This window comes from Paramisgurnus dabryanus, chromosome 15, assembly GCF_030506205.2.
Source record: "Paramisgurnus dabryanus chromosome 15, PD_genome_1.1, whole genome shotgun sequence".
Taxonomy (NCBI): Eukaryota; Metazoa; Chordata; class Actinopteri; order Cypriniformes; family Cobitidae; genus Paramisgurnus; species Paramisgurnus dabryanus.
Window position 1 is genome coordinate 11,833,631 of NC_133351.1, and position 13,031 is coordinate 11,846,661.

At 37.3% G+C, this 13,031-nt stretch overlaps 1 protein-coding gene across 2 annotated transcripts in view; it reads right to left on the reverse strand.

The window, feature by feature from the left end:
• lrp1bb (low density lipoprotein receptor-related protein 1Bb) overlaps positions 1-13,031 on the reverse strand; it is a 379,953-nt gene that overhangs the window by 257,548 nt on the left and 109,374 nt on the right. For both annotated transcript variants that reach the window (XM_065251976.1, XM_065251975.1), the window contains one exon: positions 3,324-3,461. In XM_065251976.1, the coding sequence (XP_065108048.1) occupies positions 3,324-3,461 (138 nt within the window). The remainder of the gene's footprint in view (positions 1-3,323; positions 3,462-13,031) is intronic.

Genomic DNA, 13,031 nt, shown 5'->3' on the forward strand with positions numbered 1-13,031 from the left:
CGTCTTGCACATCATCACAAATCGCTGGATGAGGTGTTATGGCTAATGTAATTTTCCTCGCACACAAGCTGCAAAAACATTACAAACAAAGGATGACTCCACTTTTTTTAAATATGCTTATTTTCCAGCTCCCCTAGAGTTAAACACTAGATTTTAACGTTTTGGAATCCATTCAGCTGATCTCTGGGTCTGGAAGTACCACTTATAGCATAGCTTAGCATAATCCATTGAATCTGATTAGACCATTAGCATTGAGCTAAAAAATAACCAAAGAGTTTCGATATTTTTCCTATTTAAAACTTGACTCTTCTTTAATTACATTGTGTACTAAGACCAACAGAAAATTACAAATTGCGATTTTCTGGGCGACATGGCTAGGAACTATACTCTCATTCTGGTGTAATAATCAAGGAGGCTGTTTACACTTGGCATTAACATGCGTTTTCGTCGATCGGATCACAAGTGGACGACGTTAATGCCAGGTGTAAACAGTGTTCAAAACGTTTTGAGCTCGTCCACTTTCGACCACTTTCAACCACATGCAGAGGTAGTCGAAACCACTTTCGATCAGATCGCTTTGGAGTTGCGGAACGCAAATGTGGTTGAATGTGTTCGAACAGCCACACACGACCGCCTTCTCTCCGCCCATTTATCTAATCTGAGGTATTAAACACAAGTTTTACGTCTTTTTTTGACTTCTGGCGTGAACATACGGTGAACAGCGCTATTTTTTGCGTTTCATTGATAAAACTACTGGCGGGTGTTCTCCGTAGTTTAGTTTTGAAAGCGTGAAAGTTGGCGCGATCCTATTTCATCAGTTGCGCTGAAATGTCAAAGAAAGCTCCAACATATAAACGTACAAAACACTGTGCAGCATGTATACTTGCTAAACAAGCAGCGGACTCTGACATAATATTAGTTTGCGTCCATATAAACTCATAATTACTCCCGCTCGCGTTTGAATGACAGCAGAGAGACTCGCCCACTGTCTCACGGACCGTCCCCTCATAGTATTCAGGAAAGAAGCGGTCGAAAGTGGACAAAAGAGACGGATTTAAATACCAGGTGTAAACATAATGTGTCTCTCTCGTCCACTTGTGATCCGATCGATGAAAACACATCCAAGTGTAAACAGCCCCAAGGACTTTGTTGCTGTAACATGGCTACAGCAGGCGTAGTAATATTATGCACTACCCAAAATAGTCCCCTTGGTTACTTTCTATCAGTTGAATAGATTCCAAAACGGTAAAAATCAAATGTTTAACTCTAGGGGAGCTGGAAAATGAGCATATTTTAAAAAAAGAGTTTCCCTTTAAAAGTCAGATTGTCTCTAAACAACTTTGAAACACTTCGTCTGGCATTGCCTGACTAACAGATAATGCCAACCTCACGCTTTGGGTTGATGTGTAGTTTCCAGAGGTGGTAGGGTTGATGAAATAATCAAAACTATCAATTCCCACCCCAATTATTGTACAGTGGTTAATAACAAAAACATTCAGCAGGCAACCAACATTCCCATTGTTTAAACTAAATCTACACCCTTGGTCATGCCCCATCATGCCCTTTGAAACAAACTGATCAAAATTGCCTTAGGTGCCACTAGTTGCAAAAAATGTCCACATTTCATCTTTAAAAACGTATTGTATACAATGCTGTATGCACGAAAAACATACCGAAGAAGTTGGAAAGTGGAAACATTTACGGCAAGACTGCATTGGAGCAAATGGTGCTGTGGAAATCTGCACACTGTGTCTTTTTCGAAGTGTGAAAACAGGATTTATTGCCCGAGGCACTCATTGCTTAATTAGCTGTATCTAAAAACAAACAAATGAAGGAAGGGGAACAATGAACCTAATGTCTCCTAATGCTTCCCAACACCCAAGGATAACTTTCATGTGATACATCACTTCGGGCTGCAAACGGCTCTCTCTTTATCTCCGATCCTGTCGTGCCAAAACCCTAATCTTTCTGCCCACTGAACTAGACCAATCTCATTCCATGTGCTTGAAGGTGATTGGTACTTCCGCTAGTGAAAGGTGTTCGAGGTTGTACATTGCTTCAGGGTAGATAAACTTGAAAAGTTAAGTTTGGCAATGAGACAGGGAATGAGCTAATGTGGTGGCAAAAAGTGATGTGCAAAAAACAGAAGATCACCTGCAGAAACCTTCTTAATAAAATCTTGTAGCAGACACTTCGTAATTTACTGACAAATCATTCTTACATTTTTTAGCACTGATAAAATGCATAGTAAGACTTTACAATATTCTGTCATCATTTACATAATTTCAGTGTTCTGATTAACATGAAGAAAGATATTTTGATGAATTTTTGTAACCAAACCGTTCACTTCCATAATATTATTTTTCCTATTTCATTTTTGGGTGAACTATTCCTTTAACATTTGCTAACATGAACAATCAATGAAAAATCTTTTCAAGTCTTTGTTGATGTTCATTTTTGCATTGTACATTATCAAAATTAAAACTTGTAGCTGTTAGCATAAATTAATGCACTGTGAACTAACGTGAACAATTGTTTTGGCATCGAGAAACATTAACAATGAATAATAAATGCTGAAAAATGAAATTGCTCATTGTTAGTTTGTGTTAGCTTAAGCATTTGCATCTAATGTTAACAAATACAAACTTATTGTAGTGTTATTATAGTGCTTTATAACACAGCAATAAATTCAATTCTAAATGTCCACTTATTGGTTGTGATTTGTATACTAAATTCACTTACATGCCCTGAGAAAAAACATTACTCTTTTATATTCCATTCAGATTTACAGTCAGGTCTAACATCATCTGCTTAAGTTATATTTCTCTCTGTCATAGACACTTTGTCACACTTTGTGGCTCTAACCCTGCAGAAAAAGCCTGCGATCCACCTGACATAATTCTCTACTATGGCTCATATGGGACATTGGCCTGTTTTCAGGCAGGCTTTGTATCAAAGGCCAGGATCGGTTGCTCTCTGTGTCATCCAAGTGGGTGTCACAACCACCAGTTCACCAAAGGTCACGCTTTTGGCCGGCCTGAGGTGTGTCGCCTCCGCTAACGGGCTTCAACCCAAAGCCAACTGCTGAGTCTGTATTGTTATATCACAGAATCCAGGTGGCTCCACCTGCTTGTTATTATGTCCTGGATGATTGCAAACAAGAAACGGATGTGTACAACATCACACCCGCTGCGCTATTCACCTGTTTTCCCTTAATGATCCATAAATATATGAGGCATTAATCTGTCAATGCTATCTCTGTTATAAATCAGCATTTATATTTACTAATGGTTGACAAAATAGATATAGCAGCTGCAACTCACCTCTACAGTGCACTCCTTCATCGAAACCATCTTCGCAGTCTTTTGCCCCATTGCAGAGTTTGTTGAAGTGAATGCACTTTCTCGTCCCGATGCACTGTATGTGATTGAGGGGACATCTGACTATAACCTCCACCTTACCTAAAAAATAGGAGAAAAAAGACAGTTTAGAAACATCTTGATATAGTTTCATATAGGAAAGAAGAAGCAAATGAGATCTAAATGGTTTCTCTCAGACAGCACCATTATATGCTAAGCAAATAAAACCTTAAAGTCTAATGCTTTTCAGATGTTTCTCCAGAAAAAATACACCAGTCCTCAAATCGTGTCTGTTAGTTTTAGAAAACATCTCAACAATTTCTTAAAATGTACAAGAAGGTACAAAAGTTGTCACAGAGGCGGTACCTTTTTAAAAAGTACACTTTTGTACCTAAAAGGGGCATATTGGTACCTGAAAGATATATATGTACTGTACAAAAAAATGTACATATTAGGACAACTTACAACTTTTACAACTGACAACTTTTTCTTACACCAAAGTCTAAGGGTCCTATCATACAACCGGCGCAATGCACGGCGCAAGTGTCTTGTGCCAGTTTGAACCCGGCGCAATTATCCTTTTCACGTTTAGCGCCATATTGTTTAATAGCAAATGCATTTGCGCTCAATTTGCACCCATGGGCGTTCTGGCCGGAAAACGAGGTGTGTTGTTGGTGCGTTGCAATTTTGAGGCAACTAAAATAGACTACACCATTGACCAACTAAAACCTGGTCTAAAGTCTAAAGTCAATGATGCAATATAATTTAATGAGCGCAATGTGCGCCTACAAACGGGACGACAACGCGCGCTTGCTTATTACACACATGGATGCGCAGCAGCACACAAGCAATTTGAAATATGAAAAATTAAAGGATTAAAATGTAAAAGATAATTATTGAGTCTCTTGGACATAAATGAGGACCGATAATGAGCCGTTAAAAGGCATAAGTTTCACCTGTAGCCTGGTAAGTAATTGAATGTTTTGTTTTAAACAAATGTAAATTTTATATTTTTTTTATGTTTTTTGGAATTGCAATGGTGCCAGCGCAACTGCCTTTTAAAGGGGATGAGAGCTGAGACTCTCATTAATTTATTGCACATTATGCCCAATGCACACCTATTACAAGAATATGAATAATCCTTTTAGACTGTGCACCTGGCGCACAAACCATTTTCCTGTTGTTAAATTAGCAAAAGAGGTTTCTGACATGCCTGTTTAGACTGTGAACCGTGCGCTTTAAACATTCCGCTTAGATGCTAAAAATAGGGTCCTAAGACTTTCACATAAAGTAATTTTGCCAATGGTTATTTGAATTCTTATGGTTATGCTAAACACAATCTTTTTACTGTATGTACCAAACAATCATACTGTTTTTAAAAGGGCTTTTAATGTTTTTTACACTCTCGGGTTGCCAGAAACCTAAATTTTATGTTTGCAACATTTTTATTGATTGCAAATTACATACCCATTGATATTTAGGTGGATATTTATATCTCAATCTGCGGCTCATTTATTTCAGAGGTTGCCACCACCGGAGGTTGCATTTATGGCCCATTGTGAACTCATTTAAGGAACCGTGATAACTGGCAACCGGGCTGTTGAAATACACTTTTGGGTAAATTGGCCGTGGCAGGATCACAAAAACAAACATTCCTGAAACTTCAAAATTATATAACTGGTCATAGCATTGATTTTCTTTGTTACACCATTCCAGCATATATAGCCATATCTATGGCATCTATGGCATCTGGTTAATCCATACACAAGTTTATTCAAACAAGTTTTGTCAAACAATTTGGCATCTCCAATTTGCCTAACTTGGGGGAGGAAAACAGAGTAAACCTACGCTGACAGAGGGAGAACATGCAAACTCCACACAGGAAGGCCACCTGCCCCAGCCGGGGCTCGAACCGGGGACCTTTTTGCTGTGAGGCAACAATGCTACCCACTGAGTCAATGTGCTTCCCCTGCATTGTTTTTCAAATAAACAGAAATGTGAAGTTAACATGTTTCATACATATCAGCAAAAAATGTATAATGTATTTTACAGGTCAAAAATCTATATAGAAGCTCCTTTTCCTATTTTTATTTCTTAGAAATTTTGTGAGAAACTTCTAAGAAAAGATGACTCAATGCACACTCCTGAGCAATGAAAGCAGAACATCTGAGAGATCCAGTTTTCATCTGTGTTTAAAATCGGACCAGACAAAGTTAAATATTTACAATGTCAATCATTATATTTTCTCATTAACAACAACCCAAACACTTTTTATATGGTTCAGAATGTTGTGCACTTCTTTTAATTTGCCAAGCTTTGAAGGATGCAAATTAAAATGGGAAACAATTCACTTGATTGAATTTGGCTTAAAATGCACTGCAGCCTTAATTTGATTTAATTTTGTGGTAAAACCCTTCCTTCAGCACCATTTGCTTCCTGTTGTTTTGTAGGCAAAATAATACAATGGATATAGGGTTCTCATTCTTTGATCATAATGAGTCTTAACGTAATTAGTGGGATAAAGACATTGTTTTTCTTACTGTAAAATGCATTTCTGCAATGGAATGAAAACAAACAACTTCAATAATCGGTTTAAAAGCAGAAACATGGTTATTTGAAGTTCAGGGAAATGCTGAATTAATTGAATTAAAAACTTGACTGTTGTTAAATTATAATCAATAAGCAGTCAAACCAAACAACATATAACACTTAGACATGTACAGAAAAGTTATTTCAGAAAAATACTGCATCCACACTCTCTGAAAGTAGCCACATATGCAAATTTGTTGAATTGAAGGCATTACTCCATACAGTAAACAGATGCTCACTGCTATCCAGTCTACACCGGTAAGCTATTTTGAATCACTGTATGTGTGTTTGAAAGAGAGAGAGAGAGAGAGAGAGAGAGAGAGAGAGAGAGATACAGAGAGAAAGTGAAAGTAGATAGAGAGCCAAAGCCTCAGAGATATCTATTGACACGGCTGCACCAAGCAGCTGTTTAAAGATTCATGAGGCACATAGGTGACCCTCATCTGCTTGAGCAGCCACACGAACACATAAAACACGTCTAAGTGAAACATCGACTTCCATCTCGCACACTGTGAATATGTCACATTGCACCTTAACTACATTGGTATCAATTACCATAACTGCAACACAGCCACTTAGCGCGAGATTTATGGCTTATGTGACAAGACCTCTTACAAATCTCCGGAGTCCCAGTTTCCGTCGGGCTCTGATCCTACGCCACTGAAAACATCCAGGATGAGGTTATTCAATGGCTTTCAGTTAGACTTCATAGGATAAAATGATGTCGCGATTAAGGTGGTCGTTTTATGAGGGATGTCGCTCGCTAGTCTGATTTATTAGCCAATGCACACTTCCACTAATAATAATAATAATTCACCTAAGAAAAGAATACCATTTTCCACTTATCTTGACCAGGAATAATCCCCAACCACATTTTTCCCGACCACCTTTCTTTCACGTCTGTAGGATGTTCTAAATTAGGCAAAGTCAAATGTAAGTGACCTCAACTTCACATGCTCATATTTCAAACACGAACACAAAGGCAAGTTAATAAACCTCACAGCCGCTTGGTTTTTCTTCAGAGAGCTGGGGGAGACAGGCTGTTCAATTAAAACGTCATTTGTTTCAATCTGCAGCCACCTCCGTACACGGTTCTGCAGATTCACCAGCGTCTGAGGGATTTCTAGGCCCAAAATACAGTATGTTGATTAATAGCCGTGCTAATTTTCAATTAAAATCGTATAGATATACTGGCAAACATCTCTCTGATTATGCATTCATGAGGCAGTTCTCCATTATTCATAACTAAATACAGCACCAAAACAATCGAGGAAGCCCATGTCACATCCGTTACTCTGTTAACACAGCAGAGAGAGGGGCTGTGACAAACTGTGATTATCCTAATAAAACTGCATTGTCAAATACAGAATCATTACACTCACAAACTGATTGGGGACTAATTTAATCAGATGAGGAAAAGAGATGAATATTCAAGAGTTTGAGATGCACCATGCCGGATAACACAGATGGCATCTGTGCAGTTGAGGGACGAGAGGAAATTATTCTCTTCACCCTGAACCAAATTAGAAAGCAGATAGCAGTCGTGGTGAAACATCCTCCATCATGGAAAATGCATGAAAGTGGGGGTGGGAAACGCATGCTAATGGTACTTCCGTTCTGGAGAACTTTGACACCCAGCAATCCAAAGAAAGTGTTGGAGATGGAAAACCTGAAAATATGTGACCCTGTACCACAAAACCAGTCATAGGGGTATTTTATATGAAATTGACATTTATATATCATCTGAAAGCTGAATAAATAAGCATTCTATTGATGTGTTGTTTGATATTTGGCCGAGATACAACTATTTAAAAATCTGGAATCTGAGAGTGCAAAAAATCTAAATATTGAGAAAATTGCCTTTAAAGTTGTCCAAATGAAATCATTAGCAACACATATTACTAATAATTAATAAATTGTATATATTTAAGGTAGAAAATGTACAAAATATCTTCATGGGACATGTTCTTTACTTAATATGTTAATGCTTTTTGGCATTCATTTTAAAAAAAATAATTTTTACCCATACAATGCAATTGCTTCTAATATACCCGTGCTACTTATCACTGGTATTGTGGTCTACGGTCACAACCCTTTAGTTGCCTGGGTTTCATATTCATGGCTGTGAATGATCAGCAATTTTAATTTCTCAGCAAATAGTATTCGCTAAGCTTTTCTACTTATACCATAAAGTGACAAATCAACCTTTTGGTAAAGCACGTTTTGAAAAATAATTAAAAACATACTGAAGTGTTTTCATAGCAACAAGTAACAAAATTTTGTAAAGTTAGGGCTCTTAGAGTGTAATATGTAAAAAAAAAAAATGCTTTCTTTGCTAAATTTCACCAAGAACAATTCACATGGCAGAAGTGATTTCTTTCTCTCTGACATCCATCTAAGAAGAAATGTTGTGACAAGTGCTGTTGATTGACACTCTGATATCTAGTGGATTTTTTGGCATAACATACTTCAAGCAAATGGTAGAGATAGCTCAATAAGCAGGTACTCCTCCCAATAAAATATTTTTGACTAAAATGTGCTCAACCATTTGGTTGAGATGTAGTTAAAGGGTTAATTAAGCAAACAAATTAAAACAACTTATGCAGATGGAATCCTATGACTTGCACTTAATGGTAAGCTTGACTAAATGTGAACCTAAAACCCAACTCATTTTTGGTGATTTACTGTTTTCTAAATAAAATCATCCTACATAATGTATAGCAGGGGTTCTCAAACGGGTTTTTGCGGGCAGGGACCCCTAACAGGAGAACATTGTCCAAGGACCCCCTTTAAATTCACATAGTTTCTAAGCCTATTCTTAACTTAAAGCATATTTTTTTACACGTGTTTCATGGTGATTCAACTCACAGTATGTGTTTTTAAGACAGTTGTTTTGTTCAAATTATATTTGGACTTAAAGCAACACCAAAGAGTTTTGGCTCTTTGCTCCCCCTACAGGTTAGAAGCGTAATTGTCCATTACCCACTGTCATAAATACTGAGGCATAGCTGGCTCTGATTGGATTGTAGGTCTGCCGTAAAAGCAAGTTTTTGTAGTATTCACTCGGACTACAGGACCACTACCCGACGGTTGGAAACTTCTTTAGTGCGGTTTTGGCCGATAGAGGGCTGCAAAGCGAATGTGAAAGTGCCATTCACCCTGTTTAGAGTGGATGAACGACTGAAACTTTTTTGGAAGCGTTATTTTAAGGTAAAAAAAAACTCTTTGGTGTTGCTTTAACAGTTTTGCATTTCAAATGATCTCAAAAGCTTTTATAAAATCAACAGTAGATAGACTGGCATGGTTCTTAGATGTAAAAATCCCCTATTTTAATTCCTAATAATACAACATTATTTAATGTATAACCAATTATTTCAAGGACCCCCTGGATAAGCATTGAGGACCATCACTTTGAGAACATACTGTACTGTGAAAACATAACCTTGATATTTTTAGTACTGGCTAATTAAGGTCATGTCAAAGATTAAAATCAATGTGAAATCAATAAGTGAAATCAAACTTTGATGCTCCTAATTTCATTATTAGACTTTAGCATGGATTTTACAGACAGGGTCACAAACGAAACACTGAAGCATTGGGTAAAACATGCAAGTTTTACAGCACTGTTATGTACAGGATTCTCCAAGATTTTCAATCATAAAATATGAAAATCCATTAAATCCAGTTAAAGCTTTACAACTTTGGAATCTCTATCAACATCTAATGTTGAATCATACAATTGGAAGTTACTTTGCTGAGGTGATCTTCAAAGTGAGTTGTGCCTCGGCGAATGAATCTGATGATCAAGTATATCGGCTGTGATCGATCACCGGGCAAGTATGTTTTTTTGGCAGTAGTTTTATAATGGTTTTTGTTTTAAAGGTGCCAAAGAATGCATTAAAATAATATGTTAAATTGCTTTGATATTTACATAGAAGCTATGTAACTTTATTAAGTGCAAAATTATACAGAAACGTTTTCACATGTCCTTTGAATAAAATGCTCTTTTTTGCCCTATTTGGAAGGGTCATGAATAATTATATTAAGCTCTGTTCTGATGCTCTGAGGCTCAGGCAGTAGCTCACATTAGTGAACAGACCTTACACGTTTAAATCAGACGAAAATACAGATTTTGAGGAACAACTTGTTTTTAGTTTGTTTGACGTTTCTGAGAGGTAAGTTTGTGGGGGTTTTTTTCAGTTTGGACCTGCAAAACGTAACTGTAAAGTCAACAGTAGAACTTCAGCCTAAACACTAGCATACAGCATTAATTAGCATGTAGCGCTAACTCAGCAGTCACAACTTTGTTTTAAGCATTTAAACAACTAATTTAATGTGTAATTTAATGTTTGGGGCGTACATCTTAACTGTGACGTCACAGTCGGTGTTATGTTGAAATTGTTCGTTTCCCAGCATACTTTTGTGTGCACTAGGTTTACATTAAAATAAGGAAACAAATGCATTTGAGGCTAACGATATGTCATTATCATGTACAGAGCTCTTGTAATTCATCTAGGCCTAGGTAAATACGTAAGGAATAATTGACGATGGGCTGTTGAATTATTTAAAAATAATGCATACCCAAGGTGTGCCAAAAGTACCTACACTTGGAGAACCTGAACTTTACAGCAGTGATATGCAATACTCTTAAATATTTGTAAACACCATAACAAACAATAAGCACAGTGACCCCTGAATATCTCTGTTGTGATGTGCACTGCAGCCAATGATGAATAAACTTCATATTTGTTCTCTGGCAGCACCCACACATGTGATATAATAGCCAGACATTATCTTATTTACTGTATGATGCAAACACACAAGCACGAATGATGTAAGTTTTCTGCTAAATCTGACTCAACAGCTTCAAAAACAAATGATAAAATAGAAAGATATAACATAATATAGGTTACATTAGTGGATGGGTTAAGGCAAGAACATGTTTTATGTAATTGCTCAGTATTGGAAATTATGTAATGCTTAGCAGATCTCAAGTGCCAAATTGCCATTCAACCTTTGAAAGCAATAAAGGGCAAGTCTAAGGTCACGTGAACCCATACATACCGTTAAGACGTTGAAGTCCTCTTACAAATGCACACATTATCTCACTCGAATTCATTCCAGCTCAAGGTCTTCTGCCATGCCAGCTGTCTGGCCCTGGTGTTAAAAGGCCTTCAGCATAAAATGTAAATACAAACCTCAATTAGTTGCCTGAAGAAACCAAGAGTCTCAGGAAATCAGATGATTTGTGGAGAACAATAAGCATACAGATGGACTCTGTACGACTGCTCCATACAAAGTAGACCTTCAACAAACGAAGAGTGCTTTGGCCTTTTCATTAACTTCCTGCGATGTCGATTTAAAGACAGTTCCTTGCCAAAACAAACCCTTCCTGCAGTCCTTTTCCTGTCCCCCACATATTGCTTTTAATTAAAAAACCATGGTGATATTTACCCACTTTTCGCAATGTGATAGACGAGAGCTCAGCTGGGAATAGCTAAATCTATGTGTAACGAAAGCCTTTCGGCTGAAATCTTACATTCTGTTTCTTTAATCTTGAAATGTGAAATGATGGAAAAAAATTAAATTAGTTATCATGGCAAACTCAATGAACTTCTGGAGATGTTGTGAGAGCCTTTTTTGGAATGCAATAAATGTCTCTAGTAGATCAGACAGTCGTCATTGAAATAAGTGTCCTGAAAATACACCTCTGTCTGTGACAACCCCAGGCTATCTAAACAGCAAAAAAGGAAAAGAGGAGAGCTTACTGTTTTTTAACCAGATCAGTGCTTTCTACTTCCATTCATATTTTGTCATGCCAGGTTTGTTAAAATATCTGAGGATATTTTTATTGCTAATAGAATATTTATTTAAAAGGTTGCAAGACCAGTTTCTAAATGTTTATCCCTGTTTTTTTTTTTTATTTGACATATAGTGCAACATCAGTATCAAGATTTTTATTTACTACTACTGGTGACTTCTCTTCCGAGAGGCGCAAATTGAAAATGTGTGTTCAGAGTGTCATGTGTGTTGCTTGTCATTTCAAAATATGTGTTCGTTGCGTCATGTGAACCATGTGCATCATGCGTCTTGTCAAAATCTGTGCCTACTGCACAGGTGTCGAAAGGGTTTATGATAAAAGAAACGTGTCACTTTTATCATAAACCCTTTAGACCCGTGTGCAGCAGACACTTATTTTGACAAGATGCATGATGCACATAATTTACATGACGCGCCAAACACATATTTTGAATTGAGGCTAAATACATGTTGTGACGAGCTTGTGACGCCCTCAAAAAAAGTCACCGGCCACCACGGGTACAGGTGGCTTAGGTACAGATATGTATGCATTTGGTATCAATACGCACCTTTGAGGTACCGTACCAGTACTGTATGTACAATTGGGGTACTAAAATGCACCCTTTGGTACCAATATGTACCTATTATCAGTCCCTCCAGAAAAACGCGTTTATGCTATCGCATGATTCAATGCATAATCAGCCAAAGTCCGCATGTTTATACGGGGGTCGCATTTTTTAAATACCCTGCACTTTGCCGCATAAATTGCAGATTTCTGCTCGCAAAATATGTGGGGATTGAATAGTTAATCCCCGCATTTTTGTAGCAAAAAGTCATATATATCTTTGCAGAAAGTTGAAAATGTTGCATTTACTTCACACATGGCCAGCCATGTCCCCTGTTATCATTGGAATGTAAGAAGTGACGTAATTACGCGACGTGAACATCTATGAAAAGCTGCAAACAGTTTTTGCAAGTTCACGCAGTTTTTGCCAGTTCATTGCATAAAATTGCATAAATATTCCATCCCATTTTTTTTAGAAAACGTGAAGCAGAATCAAGGATGCGTTGCGTAACACTTTTTGAAAGGGTACCACCCCAGTGACCTTTTTTTTTTGTGTAGTTGCAGTTTGTATGTTTAGTTGTACATTTGTATTTAGTTGTATGTACTATTTGTATTACAGTACATAAAAATGCATTCACAGGGAGTTTTTGGTGAAAATAGATAATCTAGTCATTACCACAAGACCATGGCCCGGTTGCATAAAGCACCTTAAGTGTATT